At 39.9% G+C, this 14508-nt stretch overlaps 1 protein-coding gene across 1 annotated transcript; it reads right to left on the bottom strand.

The window, feature by feature from the left end:
* Positions 1-1627: 1627 nt before the first annotated feature.
* MCOLN3 (mucolipin 3) lies at positions 1628-13626 on the bottom strand. The gene is made up of 13 exons (XM_010144774.1): positions 13399-13626; positions 11414-11581; positions 10742-10895; positions 10182-10266; positions 10005-10101; positions 9298-9397; positions 7177-7289; positions 6946-7095; positions 4895-4996; positions 4649-4771; positions 3814-4020; positions 3335-3467; positions 1628-1660 (listed from the first exon to the last, which is right to left on the bottom strand). Exons 1-13 carry the CDS (start codon positions 13624-13626, stop codon positions 1641-1643), a joined length of 1680 nt encoding a protein of 559 aa, XP_010143076.1. The 3' UTR covers positions 1628-1640.
* Between the last annotated feature and the right edge of the window lie 882 nt (positions 13627-14508).

Below are 14508 nucleotides of genomic sequence, written 5' to 3'. Positions count from 1 at the left end.
AAAAGCTTCAAAAGTCTTTGACCTTAGGTGAGTGTGGTAAGACAAGGACATTACTACAGGAAACTTTCAGATTCTGTGAATAATCTGTTATGCTTACACCTTGCATTTGGTTGGACTTTGCTAAATTTGAATTTCATGTAGTGTAAGGTTTAATATTTGCTTATTTGTTTTTACGCAAAACTCTGAAATGCTATTAAACAGGTTCAGCTGGGAAGAGGTCCTCACCAGAGTCACGGGAAATGTTCTTGACTACAGAAATTGACAATTTCACTCTCCACACAGTTTTATGCCAGAAATTGCACATTGCTATTTAAAAAAAAAGCTCCTATATTACCCGGCAACATATTAATCTTAAAATGAATGTGGACACACCCAATACTTACTGCAGCTGCAAGTGTTTATTGTAGCGCATTTACAATGTGTAAACATTCAGACAGAACATGTTCAGCGTCCTCCACCTTTGTGCACAGCACTATACATTGTCACACACAGCTACAGGAATGTTGCTCACAAATGCAAGTTATCTAAAATACGCCTTCCTTTGGTTTTCTATTGTGCTCCCGGAGTGACTAGACTATAGAAAATAAGGCATCCATTAAATGGTATCACAATCAACAAAGTATATAAACTAAGTTGTCAAAACTGAACTTTTATAAGATCTCATGTTTCAGCCAGCCACTGACAGTACCAGGTCATTAGGTTGGTAGGAAACATCCAGCTTTTAAAGCATAGAGATATATGACTCTCAGAGACATATCTTCTGTGTATTCAACTTAGTTTAGACTTCAGGTTTACAGACTTGTGTACCAGAGAAAGATTTCAAATAAAAAAATAGATATTTTGAAGGTGCTTTTGTCTGCCTTTCCCTTTAAGAATGTAAGGTCAGCACACTGCAAAGCCGAAGACTGTAACTGATCCTACCCAGTGCTGGATACAGGAGAACATCTCCATTTCTCCACTCAGCTCGCCCCCCAAACTTCAATTCTGGCCCAGCATACCCCTGGCCTCTCTGAGAAGAGACTGCCACTTCCATCAATGTAAGGGGTACTTACGTTGATAGAAATATTTCATTTGTGATCTCAGCTATATTTGAATGGCTTGTGCATCAATTCATTGTAATGCCTCCAGAAACAAATTACACCAAATTTCATAGTTTACTTTTACTACACTGCAGATAAACAAAAAGTGCTGAGGGCTCTAGAGTGAGCTTTCGTTCATCCAGTGATGAGTCAGCCCCAGGTAGATAATGCCTGCAGTACTGAGGGCTAGGAGGGTGTTCAAAGCTGCAGATGTCCAGCATTGTTTCTAGTTGTAGCTGAAAGTTTCTGCATTTCTAGTCTACTTGCACAGTCTAGCCAAGTCTCTGAACACAGCTTTTTAATGCCCTTTGCATTCTAGCACAATTTAACTTAAGGAAAGAAAATAGAACAAAGCTAGTAAATACCCAAACCCCTCAAACCCCTGAACTAGCAGTGAGAGTGCCTAATCAGAAAGACTGTGTGCTTGTCTTAAGATTCGCCACAGGCTTACACTGGTTTTCTACATTCAGGCTTTAGGTACAAAGCTTTCCAGCAGCTCCACTGTCCAGTTCTTGCAACGTGTGCTGCTTTAAAGCCTCCAGGATACACTCACGCAATCCATTAAATATGTTCATTGCACCCTGTACAGCAGAGGGAGAAAAAGTCGTCAGGTGCATGCATCAAAATAGTATTTTCATTGTACAGGGAGCCTTAAAAATGCACCTGAACTAATAACTACTAATTTTACATATGGTGGTTCATAGCAGTTTCTTATCAGCATAAAACGTTTTGAATATGTGAAAGAATTAAGAGAAGCCTTGTAGTCCTGTAGGACCATACGACTATTTAAGGAGCAGAGGCTATAGAACTGATAGCACAACTCCCTGCTCAAAATACTTACTTATTCCTGCATTTGTTTCTAAGTGAAACTTAGAAACAGGGCCACAATACAGAGCTAATGCAGCAATGTTCAGTATTTACAGCCAACTGCAAAGTCATCCCCAGGTCTAGCTTCCAGAGAAAGAAGCACACTATTTCAGATAAAAAAACCTAGTTTGTAACACTACCATGAGGCATGCACGTGGATCAAGACATCTGGCTCCAGCATAAAATCACTAAAGAGAAGGATATCTGTTTAGGAAACAAGGCGCTGAAACAAGGTACTTAAATGCCCCCAGCTCTGTTTTGAGTCCAGGGTGATGCTGGCTGCCCAATACTCCTGAAGAACAAGTTGCTTAAGAGTAACCAAGTTTTCCTTTCAAATGCTCTTCTAGAGTCCTGATCCCCACCTGACACTTAGCAGGAGAAGTATGACATCCCCACCCTGTGCTTCCTCACATTCTTCTTCACTGGGTTTCTTGCCTGGCCAAACTGAGAGGTGTGTGCCGAAAAGGAAATATTAACATGTCTGTGCCCTTTACCCAGGAGCAAGATGCCCTGCTCTGCTTCATCCCACATTTTCATCTCCAATGAGGCACTTGGTCAGAACAGCAGCTCTCCACTCTGGACTGTCACTGCAGGCTCTGTTGTCCCTGTGCTTTGAAATATGTCCCCATCTCCTCCCCCTCAGAAATACATTCTATCTGGCATATAACAATATAGCACAACAGAAAAGCCCAAGGAGCTGCAAATGCCTTTGATCTTTTTAATCAAGCTGCAAATACTTTAAGGCTTCCCCACCAAGGAATGCTTCAGCAAGCAGGACTCAGAGTTGCTGCCAGCCAGGTTAAATATAAACCACGTATCCTGCAATCACTTCTCCTGAAGAAACAAAACTTCAAATAACTGAAGGATTAAGTTCTCCATAGTGGAAGTTAGGCAATGCTTTTTCAAGTGCTGCAGTAGTATCTTAAACTGCATGCTGCCTTAAAACCTCGGCAAGCTGCTTTTTCCTCCTAAGTTTCCGGCACCTTACTACACAAGGTATCATTAAGAGGTGGGTAAGAAGCAGCTGCATGAGTTCAGCAAGTCCTGCCTATTGCACCGAGTACAGAAAATGTTAATGCTTGCAAATTGTATGTATGGGTCTCTCAAATTACTGTATATATTATCTAACCTTCTGTACTATTTTTCACATGTTAAGTGATTCTTAATTTAAAAGCTCTCTCCCCTCTCCTAAGGAGTTTGTTGGCCGCAAGCATTTCACTGAAGTGCTCCACTCTATAGCAGTAGAAATAGTTTGGGATTTTTGTGGGGTTTTTTCCCCCTCCACTCACAAAAACTTAAGTAGTCTTTATAAACAGTATACCAGGGACTTCCTGTGGTGTGTTGCTTTTGCATATACCTTAATGTATAATTTTAATATAGGTACATACCGTTAAAACAACAGAAGAGTGATGCAGAACTCTCCTCCTCCTCTAACCTGTACCTGCCAGAGTTTGGTAAGTCTTTGCACTGTGATATAAATCTCTGAAGTTCTGTCTCTGGAAAGCCATCTTGCTGGTAGTGCTAAAAATTGATAATTCGTTAAACCTTTCACAAGGCTAAAACATACAATAACCAAAATCCTCCCCAGACATTGCTCAGGCCCAAAATGAGAAGATTCACAGAACTGAACATGAAGTTCCTGCTTTTTAGTAGATACTTAGATTCCATTGGAGCAGGAAATCCGGCTTGTAAGAAAACTGAAGTAGGGAGGGATTAAAACCTCTTGACATCACTCTACATGCTCAAAAGTAGCCATCATATTTATTCTTTAAATTGGCATGCACTACAAGTCAAAATATCGAGGGAGATGAGAGCCTCGATAGCAGCAATCTTGCATTTTTATTCCAAACGAAGAGTCCCTGCTTACCTTGACAGTTTCATAGGTATCTGTAATGAGCGCAATGAAGAGACTGAGCACCATATAGATGAACAGACTGATGAAGGAGTAAAGGTAGATCCTACTGAATAACCAAACCAAGTAACTTTTCTGCTGCATTTTTGCAAAGGTGGCAAACATGTCGTCTCCATTGATCAACGAGAAAAGGCATTCAGAAACCGTGTTCAGAGAGCGGAACTACAGAGGAGGGAAGAGGACAAGGGTATCTGCCGCTGCTTTATTTGGATCCAAAGACTACACATAACACGAAGATACACAACTGATGACTGGCTGCCTTGGATCTCTAGGTTATGACAATGTGAAAACAGTAAAATGTTTGAGGAATGAGTAAAGATTGTCACCTCCTGTAAACATACACAGTCAATTAGATAAGCCAATTTCACTTTTATAAGGGATAAGGATAAGTCTCCAAAGCTCTAGTCTGACACCAGTGTTCTGCAAGATGAAAATTATTTCTCAAAATGCCTAACATGTGATGGGGAGTCATGACAGCTTCCACTCCTGACTCAAAGCTTTCACAACTTAAGGAAAGTCTGATTGAGTCACAGAAGTCATACTCCAAGCAGAGCAGCATCATGTTGAAGATGCAGCGGTCTGTCCTCTAGTGCCAAAAATGTGTCTAAAATTTCATTGAAAAAGCTTAGTGTATGCATATGCTTGTTACAGAGCTGCTAGACTTCTTTCAGCTTTTTTTTTTTTTTTTTTTTTTTTAGATTAAGGGAAGCCTTGACATGGAAACTCAGAATACAGCAGTAGTAATCTCTCATTTGTTTGGAATCCATTCTGTTCATGTTAAATATATTACCTTCACATGGTATGGTCCCAGTACAATCCATCCACAGAAACAATAGCCCAGGTAGATCATAGCAGCACAACAGCAGAATCTCATTACATTGGGTAATGCTGCTCGCAGCGTGAGGATGAGAAGCTGCACAAAGCAATGCAAACAGTTAGAATTCAACCAGGCATTTCTTCCAATTCTCCTATAGCAACAAACCATAAATATGGTTTAATAAATACCAACAGCACGAAGATCCCAGGAGATCCTTACATTATACTTCTGAAAGAAACCTAGGTAGCGAATCACTCCAAGCCACACAAGCATAGTGGATGTTCCCAGGAGTATGCTACAGACATCGTAACTTGTCAGACTCTAAAAAAAAGAAAATAAAAAAGAAAGAAAATAAATAAATTGCAACTCTCATTACCTCAAAGACCTGTTAAGAAACATTGTTTTCATTGGCAATCTCTCACATTAAAAACTAGTTTGGGACAATACGCATTAGAGAGCAGGAGTCCCACCGAAGAGCACTATTTGAAAGGGCACTTTCAGATATAACTCCTTTCACGTGCCTTTACATACATACGGCTGTTCGTAAAACAGGTTCTGACAGGAGTAGCTTCATTTGCAAGGCCAAGAGTGCAGCTGCACTGCAGGTGCAGAGACACCCCCTCTGTACTTGGCTCACCAAGCCTGCGGAGTGGCACTGCAAACATTTATATGCTGCCTCCAGACCTGCGGCAACTGCTTCTGGAATCTGCATTGACAGCTTCCCCAGAGCAGCTTGGGATCTCTCCACTGCACCCTGACAGAGAGTGTAGACATGACTTTGGAACCACAGAGCAAAGAAGGTTCTCCCAGCATGCAGGCAAAAAGGGTTTTAAAAAACAGTGTCATTTGTCAGCAGAGAGCTTGGATAAATAAGAAGGAGGATCTTGTTATGTAGCTGAGAACTGTGAGGTGTAGAAAGTTATCAAGGAAAAGACTAATTAGCTTCTAATTAATTCTAACTGGAATTTCATTTATATTTTATCAGTATTTCACTGCTTTTTTTCCACCTATACATACTGGCCCATTTTCGTCTAAGTTAGCATATACCCTGTTCCCTGAACTGCAGCTCTACTCTGAAATGGATCACTTCCTGAATAAGAAGTTGTTACTATTTTCTGGTTTTATTCCTCTAAGGGTTGGCTAATCTTTTATGTTAGCATAATTCATTTACATCCTGACAAAACACAAATTTAGTCTGCTTTAATGTGAACTTGTAATTCAGACGTTAACTTTCACACAGTAACATGGAACAAGATCTTGTTATTACGGTCCACAAGGCATGCAAAATGAAGTGGAATGTACCTGTAAGGAAAAGCTTTAGTGAAACACTCTTAGAAAAGATATATATATAAATAGATGTATTTATATATATAAGATACTGGAATCCCAAATGCAAGATCTTACTCGACTTGTTCTTGTCTTCACTTCTCCCAAAGCAGGATTGAGTTCTCTCTTCTCTTAGCCAACTTCCTTACAGCTTTTTGTACTCCTAAGAATTGCATTTATACTAAGGTACGGTAAGGCAATATGTACAGGGCTTCAAGCTGTCACCAGATGGATTTCAGACCCATCCTTTCATCACTACTGTCCAAAGTCTGTTGTGTTGCAATGTCACACTTCAAAGTCTGTTACAGATTTGGTGAAGAACAACATTATCTGAATATTAGAGTGCTTCAGGATAGCATATGGTGATAATTTTTCTTCCCTAAGTCTGGCTGCACATAATATGGTTTTTAAACTTTTTTTTTTCCCCTTTATCAGGCTTATTTTTGAAATTAAAGGCCTAGAACCTGCCTGTAGCTGACAGTTATGTATGTGCTGGAAACCAGAAGCTGGGAAAGCAGCGAAGTCATGTTTAAGGAGAGAGTGTTTGTGCTAGTTAAACACTTGTTAAATGGGGAACCGAAAGTTAAATGCTAAATCTAAAAAAAAAAACCCCAAAACCAAACATGAAATAAGGAAATGTAAGTGGTCCTAAATGGGGAAGAGAGGAAGTCAACAGTCAAACTTTCAGAGGTGAAGTTTGTTTTATTTCTTGGAGTCACAAAGGAGCAAAGATAATTAGAACTATAATATCTAGTGATGTTTGGAGTTTTTAAAATCTCACAACTGGAAACAACACATCTCAGTTAGAAATCCAAAGGACAGATTTTTTAAATTTCATGCCTCTCAGAATCATATATAGCTAGCCTAAAGTCCTCTGAGAGGTTTAAAACTAGCGGGGACAGAAAAAATCAGGTTCGCTTCCACCTGACAGTGTAAAAACTTACCTTGGCTTGTATCTCCATCTTCAGAGTTGATCCAACAATAGTTAAGACATCACTAACCATAATCAGGATGTACCATCCGTTGACAAATTCCATTTGATCACTGAAAGATACTTCTTTCTTATAATAATACAGGAAAAAGCTTACAAATTCCTAGGGGAAAGGACGAAAGAAAAAAGTTAATCAGATTTTAAACAAGACATGAAGACTTTCCAAGGAAAGAGTTATACCCACCCTCTGGAGCTGAATTCCTTTAACCACTGATCGTGTGCAAAGGATCAATGAGGTCAGACAAGTCAATACAACAAAAGCATCGAAGATCATCATATAATGAGTGTTCTTCTGGACTGCAAGAACAAAAATGTGCATATTTATAATCAGATGCATTTCATCGTGTTGACCATCCTGACTATTGAAGTAATAATCAAGTTTTGATGTTAATTGTTTATAAAACTGAGTTAAGAAAAATCTTAGCATTTTTCCCACAAAAGTTTATGTCATATTTTCATGAGAGACACAAGTGCATCTGCACTACTGATACTACTTCAGTTAACTTAGGAAGGTTGATACCACATCAAAAATACACCAGAGCATAAACACTTCTTACAGACCTGCAGAATTAGAGGTGGGAGTTGTGCATTTTACAAGCACTGGAATGGCCTTTGGAGTGTCAGAACTTAAAAAAACCCCCCTCAAAACAACCAAAACCAACAAAACAAGCCCACTACAGTACAATATCTTCTCTTCCAGGCAGTATCTGACTATCGGATAGGTTTTCTGTCCTAGAGCAGTGCAGCTAATTTGCACTGCTGCTCACTAGCCAAGTCCAACGTTGAGCTAGACATGACTTCTCCATCTCTTATGTTACTAAGATCCACACTATTGATCAATGAAGGTAAAATTTTGCACCAAATGTACCACTAGACATGGTTTTGGGTTTTATACCTATCATGTAGCTGAAACTAGATGAGACAGTATAAAACTTAGAGGTTTAATGCTAAAACAGTGATTGAAGGAAAAAAAAAGAAACAAATTAATGCTACATTTGCAAAAAGATGCAGCAATTCTCCAAAATGGGATAATGAAGTTCTAGTCGACTTCACAAACTGCTCTACTCAGAAGCAACCCACCTTATTCTTGCTTATACCAAAGTCACTCACACATGTACTGTTGCAATTTAAGGTGGTTTGGCAGTGTAGTCCAGAACAGCAACAACTTGTTATTGTCCAATTGCAATCGTTACCTTTGCGTTTTTCCTTGGCTTTCAGAAAACAACACAGGGTACTCCAGGAGATTATTTTTGAAAACTGTTATAGAGGTGATCTATATCGATATCCAATGTGGATTATTACAGAAGCCTGCTATCAAAACCTCTCTGTAGGCTGCAGCAGCAGTCCGTCAGCAGTAGCGTGCCATCTGGTGTGCATTTATAACAACGCAGCTAGCAAAGCTAGTTGAGGAAGAGTGTTCAGTGGAACATGCGTTGTGCATAAGCCGTACTCTGTTTTGTACTCTGTGATGCATTTCATTAAGTTCCCCAACATTAATTCCAATCTGGATCTTTAATAAAAAAAAGTCTCTTTTTTCACTAGTGGCTCAGCAAAGGGGAAAGTGGCAAAATAGAAAAAAAATGGACTCGATGCATCCTATTACTCACTTCAGAAAAAAGAAAAGTGGAATAAACAGTCCTGGAATGCTTTTGACTTTCAAAGAGAATTTTCTCTAATCAAAAAAGATCTCAGACAATGTTTTGAACAGAGCCAATAGCTGCCAACAAAGGGTGATCTTGTGAGGAACTGTTTAGGACAGATTATTTAATCATGCTGCGCCGCTCAGTTACACCCTAATACACGCTAAACAACACTAAAACAGCAGTAAGAAGTGTTTCTTGCCATTCCACTCTAGCGAGCCTTAGCAACAGTGCTTCCTTATCTTTCCTGGTGCTAAGTCCTGAAATAAGAGTGAATCAGTTTCAACTTTCCACCGCTATCATGTGTCGCTCTGTTGCCTAGAGCAGAAGAACAGTTCACAGCCCTACCTTAAGCAAAGAGTAGTGCAAGTTCAGTAGCCAAAGGTGGATGGATGCACAGCATGGTGTGGAAATATTTTGGTTTGACCATATCAGTCATGCATGGTTTGGAAAGTACCAAACTTTCCAAAAGTTGAGTAACTAAGGAAAGTACTGGTGTGTCTGGGTTCTCAGAATTTCATATCAGAGGCCGAAGAAAAATTCTAGCACATGCACTAGAGCATGTATGCCATTAGTGCCTCATCTTCTCATAAAAGAAAAGGTTAACACTGGGCTACTGTGGCAATAGTTCAGCATGAAAATTTGAATACATTTATGTCACTTACTTGATCCAGAAACATGCCAGTCTTTACATTCCTTGATCGCTATGTCGTTGTTTAGACTTATTTTAATTCTTCCACTATGTGCTTTATTATCAAACACTATCTGTATCAACAGCAACAAAAAAGAGAGCACATCTTTTTAAAGTTAAGCCATTACGTATACAGCACATTGTGTTTTTAAGCTTGCGTAATGATTCAGAATAATTCTCGTAGGGGAGAAGTTACAAAACGTGTTTAGGCTTAAGGTAACCCCAGCATATTCAAATAAATGCTATCAAAGTGAAAGACAAATCTGGCGAACCATGTATTCGCCACAGATTGCTTGATCAACTACATACTAGGTGAACTTCTTTTGAACTGCAGCCTCATTCCTCTGTGATCTGAAAACAACCTTTCCTAGAAGCATCTCTCTAAAGAAAAGAGGTTTATACTTTCACGACTTTTCAGACAGATTAGAGCACAAAAGGCTGTAAGCCAAGCAGGTGCTTCAGGACCACATTACAAGAACTCAAAGCTTAACCTCCCACAGTCACGACTGGCAGTTATTTACAAGGTACACTAAGCCATGACAGAGTAATCTAGACACCACTGGGGACCAGTCAATGGTGCCCAGCACTCTTCAGAAAACGTCTGCATTGACTGTGCATGGGAAAAGAGCAAGAAGGGTTTCTTGTTTTGAACAGAAAGACACGTGGCCGGCTTCCGCATACCCTCAGAGGGAAATCGTAACAGTCAGGGAGCTCATGGTGACGAACAGTCTGTAGATTGATTGCCTTCAGATTGAACATGAGCTGCACCGTCACCAGTCTGCAAAAGAGCTTTGTATTAGCTTTTCATGGGGAAAATGCACAAATACCCTAATGCAGGAGGCACCAATTCCTCCTCACCTGTGGAAATCCAGAGTGAAATTCAAATTGTGCTTTCCCACTGTTGTGTTGTCTAACGGTGTCATTGGCTCAATGTACAAGCAGTCTGCAATGGATAAGTATTCATAACAATATCTCATGCGTTATCATGTTCTTTAACTGTGATCTGCCCTTCCTGCTCCCGAGGATGTGAAGAGCTGTTGACTACACCAGGCAAGACAGCACGCTCAAGTGAGGAGTCATGTGGAAAGCTGGCTAACAAATATATTAGCTTCCCTGAACCAGCCAAGTTATTAATCATGAATTCATAGAGAAGACTCCTGAACATAGCTCGAAATACTTGTATTAGATGGTCATCAGTGCAAACAGCTCATCGTTTGTTTTGTGGCTACAGGCATAAAGCACTGTTACCTTGTAGGTAAGGACTAAGAGGTTAGGTACACAGTAGATTTCTTGCCAGTTTTGGCTGGTAGTAGTTCAATACAGATAATTTGATAGGACTCTACAATACTGGATGTTTATAAAAATTCATCATAAATGTGGGGTCCTAAAGAACTGATACAACAGATTAGGTTCATTACCAGTCACAATCTCTGGGTCTATATCAAAGGTGTCATTTCCAGGACAGATGGTTCCTCGCTTGTAGAACTGCTGACAGACAGCCAGAGCTGTCTCTTCTGCTCCCCTCTTCTCATAAGCATGGTTTCCAACAGAGATGTTGGGCAGCTGTAAGTACTAAACAAACAGAACAAACAGACAAGCCAACTTAGACAGCACCAAAACTGTTAAGTCTCTGAAAAAACCAACCCAGAAGTGTTTGGATCTATGCCATAACCCATCTTTTTTATTTAAAAGGTAACATGAAGAACTTGTAAACCTACACCACACTACAGCCAAGTCCTCGAATAGTTTGTTGTTCTTGACAAAAAAAGTAAGTGCAGGATTTGGATGTAAATACCTTTTTGCTTATTATTGTCTTCTCTCTACAATCCTTACTAGAAAGCCTAATTTGTTTCTTTGCAAAGAACTCTGGCTCAAATCCAAGGCCTGCAGAATTAGAATATTGATTAGCTTTAGGGATGTTGCCACAAGTACAATCTCTGGCAATGACAGAAAACCTGAACAAGTCAATATTCTCGTCTTAAGCAACTGGCACAGAAGTTCAATTTCAGATGCCATCAGGGAAGGCGGAAGAAGAAAAGGTGCACAAGTAAAGAGCATATGTATTACGTACATTGCAGTGACAAACCTACCTGGTTTATTGCAAAGAATATCTGGTCGTAGACATCTGTTTGTGTGTATACAGCATAGGTATCATCCATTCTGTCCATGTATCCTTTCAAGAAGAGATGTTTGAATGCAACAGTGTTTTCCTCTTTGAAGGCAACCACCATTTGATTGCTCAATCCAAAAACCACCAGCTGAAAAAGACATATTTCATGTCCAAAGACAAGTTTGGCTTCTGGATTAACATGGGAACCCTGTCCTGCAAACAGCCACTCCTTCATCACACTGCTAGACACGGCACCTCCACGCAGGCTACTGCATTTCACAGCTGGTCAAAAGAAAGTTTCACTTCAGGAAATGATGGGTTTCAAGAACATTGCTTTAACATTTTTACCAGCATCTTGGCCAAGGACTCGCATTTTTACAAACAAAAGGGTGTCATCTCAAATTCAAGCTACCCATATACTGTTACACGTGCTTTGTTAGTTCAGCTTGACATTAATACACTTGCCTTGGGGAACATCAGCGTACCTCTGCCAAAAAAGGCAGGACGAGACTTAATCAGATCCCGCGTTGAATCCTTACTCCAGTGGAGTAAAAGCAAGTTGAGGACAACTCAGAAAAACAAACACCCCTCCCTCAGGTTTGGATGAAAGGTGTTTTGAGAACAACCGATCAAAACTGTGCTTGTAACAGGATAACCTCTGAAGCTGTTAAAAAAAATATTGCAACTGTTCATGGAAAGTTAGCATAAAGCGCTGCTAGTTACCACTGAGGCTGGAAAAGGTTTCTAGAAGAATGTGACGCGGTGTTTGTGGAAGCTCACAGTTAATGACTATTGTTTCAAATCTAGTGCCAGGAGCGTTGTGAAGAAATTCATCAGAGATAAGTCTGAATCAGTAGTCTAGAGATTTGTTTTATGGCCACAATGCAAACTGGATATGTAGGTTTTGATAAGGATAACTCAGTTACAGAGATACTAAAATGCTTTGTGGGCAAGTTCAGCGTGCCTGGAGTACACCAGCAAATCAACAGTGCTAAGATTGAATTACCTGCTGGCAGGTTTTCTCTGAGATGGCTAAATCAGCACTAGTTTCTTTCTTATTTAGCTTCTTCCACCGTCAGATTTTATTTTTAATTGCAAAATAGAGCACTTGACAATAAGGGGATGATGATACCTTGCAAACTAGAGCAGTAAAGGATACAAACACATTCCAGATGTATAGCAAAAAAATTATTATTCCTGCAGTTAATCCCATCATTCATGGGATGGAATGGAAAATACTGGAAATATTGGAAAATATTCTTCTCCATACTTGTATTGTCATAGCCCTGACACCACCATAAATGCAAATCATGTGCAGGCAACTCTGAAGGATCATCATCTGACACATTAGGAAGATTTTAAGAAAGACCTTCTTCCTCCTTAGCCACATAACTTTGAGACAAACATTTGTGTTTTATGCAGCAGATAAGTGTGTTGTATGAAATCTGCAGTGCAAGGCTGGGTGAGAGGAAGAGTGGGGCAAAGTTTCTGGTTTTCTTTCAGTACAAGAGTCTGTATACCATATACAAGGCATAAGCAAACACTATGAAAAAGCTACCAATTTCAGTTCTTATCACTGTGATATGGACACACAAGCAACTGTTCCTTCCCTCAAACACAAACACACTCAGAGTGAAGAATGTACTGGGGGGAACAGACGTGTAAGGATGCCATCCTCTGGGGGGGAAAAGGAGAAAGAAAACAAAAAAAGTAAAGTAAAAAGTCAAGTAGAGCCCTTAAACGTGGTTCCTTTCATCTCCGCTCTTAGGAAACCTGTCTTTCAGTCAACGGCTTTAAGAGAAAATCATGCCATCTGAGATCTAAGCTACGCACATGCAGCTAAGATAGTTTTGCAGTCTATCCTTTCCCTGTCTCTGCACCACAACAAGAATAGCATTTATCACCTGCACTCCTTATTTGAATGCCCATGGGCTAAGAAGAGAACCTGCTTCCTCAGTTACTCACCTGAATAGTAACCATGGCTATTTTGAGTAGCTGAATCCCAAGTTTCCAAGGTTTCCTGCCCCGGGCCCAGAATTTCTCACATGGGTTCATGAAGAAGAATTTCAACTTCCTTCTAAGCTGATCTTCCAAAAGCCCCTCCTGTGATACTGACAGGTGTCGTTTGTAGCTGCAAAGATTTTCTTCATCTCCAGCACTGCAGCTGCTCACAGCCACTTCAGGATTTTCCATTTCTGAAATGAAAAGAAGTCCATGACAGCTGGAAAACATGCAAGCGTGAATACAGTAGCATCAGATCAGTCTGCACTGACAAGGTGGACTCCAGGGGTGTTTACCTTCTGTGAAAGGTACTCGCATATTATACTGACCTTCCTCGTAATATTGCACAAGTTCTACAGAACCCAAGCAAAAGTTCGGGCAAGCTCTTAAATTTGCAGGTAGGCTGGCAGGACATTTATTTAATAGTGGAATTTCTGTCCCTTTGGAATTATGGAATTACTTACTGAAAAATTCTCCTCTCTCACTTACCAACAACATCATATATGCAAGACCTCCTGACTCATGTCCTTCTGTATCTAGAAGAGTACCAAAAGCCTCCCGTGAGGGTTCACTCTTCTGGAAAACTTATCTACTTCTGTAGCTAGTATTTTCCCCTGCTGTCAGCCTGCTGTCCAGTCCTTGAAAGAAATGGAATTTTCAAGACAGACTGCATTTTTTTTTACAAGTTAGTGTTAGCATCATTCACTCTTGGAAATGGAGACCCAGCTGGATCAATTGCAACTCAGGTAAATTACCTGAGCGCATTAACTTGTCATTTAGCAAGATTATATCTACTTCTTCAGCCATAAAAGACTGAATGCAAATCAATGGTGATCATGAAACAGTTAAAAAGACCAAAAGATAATTGTATTCAAGTACTGTGATTAGCCAAAGAGGCTCACATTTTAGATGAGCATGGGGGGAAAGATGAGAAGAGCACATGGTTTGAGACGTTACTCTCTATAGTATTCATCACGTTAGATATTAATCTGCTACTAACTTCACTGAGTCCCAAACATTTTACAAACGCTTTACAAAGTACTTAAGAGGTAACCAGGAATATTTATTTCATAC

This window comes from Buceros rhinoceros, unplaced genomic scaffold (assembly GCF_000710305.1).
Source record: "Buceros rhinoceros silvestris isolate BGI_N320 unplaced genomic scaffold, ASM71030v1 scaffold40181, whole genome shotgun sequence".
Lineage (NCBI taxonomy): Eukaryota > Metazoa > Chordata > Aves > Bucerotiformes > Bucerotidae > Buceros > Buceros rhinoceros.
This window is presented reverse-complemented; position numbering and strand designations above follow the sequence as displayed.

Coding starts and splice junctions, on each gene's coding strand:
- MCOLN3 (XM_010144774.1), bottom strand. CDS start 13,626: ATGGAAAATCCTGAAGTGGCTGTGAGCAGCTGCAGTGCTGGAGATGAA. Junction 10,896..11,413: donor TATTCTTTGCAATAAACCAG/GTAGGTTTGTCA, acceptor CTGTTTGTTTAG/TACTTACAGCTGCCCAACAT. Junction 7,290..9,297: donor CTGGCATGTTTCTGGATCAA/GTAAGTGACATA, acceptor TTGTTCTTGCAG/TCCAGAAGAACACTCATTAT.